General features: G+C 37.0%; 1 protein-coding gene across 1 annotated transcript in view; it reads left to right on the top strand.

Annotated features, from left to right (window-relative positions):
* The window catches only part of LOC100949794 (low-density lipoprotein receptor-related protein 1B-like), a gene marked incomplete at its 3' end in the record, with an annotated part of 1,553,965 nt that overhangs the window by 1,134,050 nt on the left and 414,436 nt on the right, over positions 1–5,479 (top strand). Inside the window, exon 17 of the mRNA XM_003793025.1 lies at positions 4,995–5,135. Within this exon, the coding sequence (XP_003793073.1) occupies positions 4,995–5,135 (141 nt within the window). The remainder of the gene's footprint in view (positions 1–4,994; positions 5,136–5,479) is intronic.

Genomic DNA, 5,479 nt, shown 5'->3' with positions numbered 1-5,479 from the left:
ATGTTTACCTTGCTTCTTCTTAGCCCCTAACCCAATTCATATGGGAGTGATGCTGCCAAAGCAGTGAGTCTATATCACGACTAAAGAACCCTGAGCTTAGCAAAGCCCCAGCCTTTTAAGGTGTCGGCCAGAAAATCTTCCCAATATTTTCCTTGGAGGGAGACATTTTGTTTACTATTGTGGTCAAGAAAAAGAAAAAACCTGCCCTCTACCCCAGAAGGAAGCACCACCTCTATCTTTCACGACTGTTTAGCTATATAAAGATCCTTGGAAAAAAAGAGTTCAGAACAGAAGCTGATTAAAAAAAAATGTACAGAAATTCCATAGAGAAATGTCTCCTATCCGACACGCTACAGAGTAGAATTGCAGGAAAAAACTTGAAGTCAAGAGATAATTAGATATGTTTCTTTATGTCTATTATTATAGAAATAGGCAATGGCTAACTGCTACTGCCAGTCATGTTGATCTACATTAATATCACTGATATAGACCAATATTAGCGACAGAACGTATGGAAAGATGAAATTATCTCAGTAGGTTAACTCTGCCAGTTTCCACGTAATTACTCATAACCTGTTAAGCAAAAAAAAGAAATTAAAACTTTAGACGCTGTTATTATATTATTTTGAAAATTGCTATCTTTGTTAATATAAGCATCGTTGAAGAATACGTGACAATGCATTTTATTTGAAATTATGGTTAAAATCAGTTTGGACCTTCTGTGTATTTGCATTATTACATAAACACGTAAATTCCACTTGAAAAACATTAGGAATCTATGTAGATTTAAATTATTCTAATTTGACTCTTTTAAGAACTATTTAGGTTCATAATATCAATTATCTCAGGTAGTTGGCCTTTCTCTGGAAGTCTTGCTCTTCTTTCATGGAGATAAAATTATTCAGAAGCAATTATAATTTCCCTCTTGATTATTCTAGATTGTTTTTTAAAACTGGGTTGAAATACTTGCTGTAATAACCCTGAGAGGGCTAAGCTTTTTAATGAGACTATTATGAGACTACATCCAAGGATTTCTTGTGTTTTGTAGTGCTTATGCTATGAAATAATAAAATCTCCTTACTATTTTCTTGAAGTCAATTTAGAGAGACTATAGACAATCTTAAAGCTGAACTTTAAGTTGAGGAGGAATCTGGTCAGGTCAATTCCTGTTGTGACTGGAAATATTTTTAAAAATCTAAAGACTGTTAATGGTGAGGCTTACTAATTATAAAGTAGAAATTAATCGAACTACTCTTCAGTAAGTGCCTAGTTTTAGGCTTGGCAACGTATGGGTTCAAAAGAAGAAAAAGTACCTAAGATCTAGGATCTGCGCAAGACTTGAAACTCAAAATAAGGAATGTTTATTTATTATCATTAGTCAATTCTGAAGATTTTGAGAGAAAAGTTTGATCCTGGAGACAGTCAGACATGCCCTGAGGGCACTTCTCCTTTGTTCTGATTCCCGTCCTCACTCCCAGGTGCTGCTGTGCAAAGGCACCTTGTGTTTGAATAGGAGACCAAGGACCTCTTCCCTTTGGGTTTATATTTTCATTCACATCTACACACGTGTGCATCTACGCCATTTCTTATTTTCAAGTCATCTTAGAGAAATGACATAACAGAGAAATTGCTGTTTCAGTGTGTTGTTACTGAGAAAGCTTAAACAGGGAGGAAATAGTACCATACAACTATGCATTTGGTGTTGGATTAACTAGGCGGAGACCAAAGAAACAGGCTTACCTTTATTCTAATTGAATATTTAATTCACTACAGTGATTCTTTTGGCCTTAAATAAGTATCTAGATTTATTGTGGTAGCTTTTTTTCCCCCTAGTTCCACAAACCACGTGCCTTGTGCCTTGCTGCTGACTCTTTAAGCAGTTTCCTGCAGGCCTGGCTCAAGACTCATGTTCCCTCTTCCCTTCTTTGCTGCTGGGGAGAAACAAAGATTCAGGAAGTTTTATGTAAAAAGTTCTGGAAATGTCACCTATGTTTTCTTGGTATCACTTATTCTTGGGGTATGTATACAATTCGTGACAGTTCTTCAGCCTGAACTACTTATTCAAAATAGAATTTAAAGCCATTAGAACAGGGCTCAGTGTCCATAGCACAGTGGTTGCAGTGTCAGCCACATGTACCAAGGCTGGGGGTTTCAAACCCAGTCCAGTTCTGCTAAACAACAGTGACAATGGCAACAAAAAAATAGCCGGGCACTGTGACAGGCGCCTGTAGTTCCAGCTACTTGGAAGGCTGAGGCAAGAGAATCACTTAAGCCCAAGAGTTTGAGGTTGCTGTGAGCTGTGATGCCATTGCACGCTACTGAGGGTGACAAAGTGAGACTCTGTCTCAAAAAATATAAATAAATAAATAAAACCATTAGAACACAGGTGGAAGGATTATCCTTGTTTCTCTTAGCAATAAACCAGTTTGAGATAATACAAGGCCTTTTAGAGTCCATGAAACAAATTATTTACTTAAGCAATTGCCACATATTTATTTCTCTTCCTAGACTCTGATCTTCTCAAAGACAGCAGGAGAATAGTAACAGTTTCAATTTGTAAATACTCCTACTTAACCAAATTCTCTTTTTTTTTCTTTCTTTTTGTTTTGAGACGGAGCCTCAAGCTATCCCCCTGGGTAGAGTGCCATGGCATCACGCTCACAGCAACCTCCAACTCCTGGGCTCAAGCGAGTCTCCTGCCTCTGCCTCCCAAGTAGCTGGGACTACAGGCGCCCGCCACAACGCCCGGCCATTTTTTGGTTGCAGCCATCATTGTTGTTTGGCGGGCCTGGGCTGGGGATTCGAACCCGCCACCTTGGGTGTATGTGGCTGGCGCCTTAGCCGCTTGAGCCACAGGCGCTGAGCCACCAAATTCTCAATAATTGATTATAGAATATGGAATAAATGGAGGAAAAACACTGCATAAAATCCTGATACATAAAGAGATAATTTGGAATGAAATAATATTTTCTAGAACTATTAACTATACCTGAATTTTTCTCCTTCTTGCAGAACAGCTAAGTAAAAATAACCATCAAAGATATGTGCTAGTGCCTTGTCTTTTCATTAATTCCTGTCTCAAATATATATATTTGAGCTACTTGGAAGGCTGAGACAGGTGTCATGCTGGTGTCTGTAATCATAGCTAGTCAGGAGGCTGAGGAAAGAGAATAACTTAAGCACAAGAGTTTGAGGTTGCTGTGAGCTGTGATGCCACAGCACTCTATCAAGGGTGACAACCTGAGACTTTATCCCTTGGGAGAGTGCTGTGGCATCACAGCTCACAGCAACCTCAAACTCTTGTGCTTAAGTGATTCTCTTTCCTCAGCCTCCTGACTAGCTATTATTATAGGCACCCAGCATGACACCTGGCTATTTTTAGAGAAGGGGTCTCAGTCTTGCTTGGGCTGGTTTGTCACTCTTGAGCTCAAGCAATCCACCTGCCTTGGCCTCACAGAGTGCTAGGATTATAGGTAAGAGCCACCACACCCAGCCTAATTCTTGAGTATATTTATTTATGAGATAGAGATAGTAAAAATTTTTGACTTACCTGCCTCACAGGTTATAATAACAATCAGTTAAGATTATCAATAGAAACCCTTTGAAAAGGAAAACTACAGACCCAACATAAATAAAAAATGGTATTATAATTATTGTGGATGTAGTTATTTCAGTGACTCTTATTTAAAATAAATCTTCGAAATTGTTAGTTATCAGTGAAATAAAACATAGAGACAATCTGTATATTTAAAATGTTTGATTTATGAAGCAATAATTGTAATTTGGGGCATACACGCAGACCAAGTAATCTGGTAAACACGTGTCCGAAGAACAAAGAGGAAGTTGGGAATATTATAAAAAGGAGAAATGTTGTGTACTGTGTTGCAACAAAGGTTTCTGGCACTAGTAAAGTTTTAGGGGACTGGCAAACTCCAACTGGTGAGTGATGGTGACGGCTAAAAGTAGTATTAGAGTCACAGCAGATCATTTCCATAGCAATTGGGTAAAATAGGCGGTTTCTTTCAAGTTACTATGGGCAAAACTTCTTCCAGGTTTGCAGAGAAATTATATTCTCAAAGCAATGCTGTGCACCCAGAAAGCTTTTCCCCCCCAGCCTCTCAAATCCATTTTAATTGAGTATGGCAACAGTGTCCCAATTTATATGCTCATCTTTCACATAGTAGAATAATTATTGTCAGAAAAACTTAAAACTTTCTCATTCACAGAGATGACTGTCACTACTATGTTGTTTTTGTATTTTCCATAAACTGAAGTGAAACAATATGCTGTTATTATAACAAAATTTACTTTATTATTACAACATATTAAACTTTGCATAATGGAAACCATTTTATAAGTTTCATATGGATATCAGATTTGGATATAAAGTATGTTAAATTGGAGATATTGTTATTTTTATTGTATATGTTTAAGGCGAACAAAATGATATTTTGATCTACCTATTGAAATGGTTAAAGTAGTCAAGCAAATTGACCATGTCCATCATCCCTTGTAGGTATCATTTCATATGCGTGGTAAGACCATGTAACATCTACTCTCAGAAAATTTCCAGTATTCAATATAACATTATAATGACAGTCTTTATGTCGTCCCTAAATTTGTAAACTTACTCATCCTACATATCTGCAACTTTGTGCCTTTTGGCCTGTATCTTTTTTTTTTTTTTCTTCTCTACTTCCAACCCCTGGTAACCACTGTTTTATACTCCATATATATTTGACTTGGAAATATATCCTCACATAAAGCAACTCTTAAACAAAAAAAAAGGAAATTCGGTCATTTGTGACAAGTTAGATGAACTTGAGTGACATTATGCTCAGTGAGATAAGCCAAAGATACATACATGCTGCATGATCTCACTTATATATGGAATCTAATGCAAACAAAAAGAAAATCCCCAAATTTACATTTTAATGAACTGAATAAGCTAGCTTTGTTCTGATACCTTCATTTTTTTTTTTTTTTAACTCTAGTTAATCCTGGAGACGTATTACCTCACTTATGTAAAGCTGGAGAATTCCGCTGCAGAAACAGACACTGTATCCAAGCTCGGTGGAAATGTGATGGTGATGATGACTGCCTAGACGGAAGTGATGAGGACACAGTAAATTGCTGTACGTTCCCCTTCAAGCAAACTTAAAGTTGTATTTTCCTGAGCTATTGAGTATATGAATTATCAAAGCAGTTGCAAAAATCTAAAAATACCTTTGATGCAAGTCAAAGTTTTATTTCTCAGTCATCCTATTGCCTGAAGATTAGACCATAGATTAACTCCTTTGCATAGTTTTAAAGCACCATTTTTCACATCCTTTCTCATACTTTATATTATTATTTTAGTGGCTCTGAAAATCTTTTCCTTTTCTGTTCTATGGTGTCAGTGGCACCACACCACTCTCAGGGGTGGTTGTAGGGGCCCTTTTGGATTTTTTAATTTAAAGATGGAGAAAATCAATTTAAA

The sequence above is a fragment of the Otolemur garnettii genome, unplaced genomic scaffold, assembly GCF_000181295.1.
Source record: "Otolemur garnettii isolate 467f Iridium unplaced genomic scaffold, OtoGar3 scaffold00064, whole genome shotgun sequence".
Classification (NCBI taxonomy): domain Eukaryota; kingdom Metazoa; phylum Chordata; class Mammalia; order Primates; family Galagidae; genus Otolemur; species Otolemur garnettii.
The sequence above is the reverse complement of the archived record's forward strand: the minus strand, read 5'-3'. Positions and strand labels throughout refer to the sequence as shown.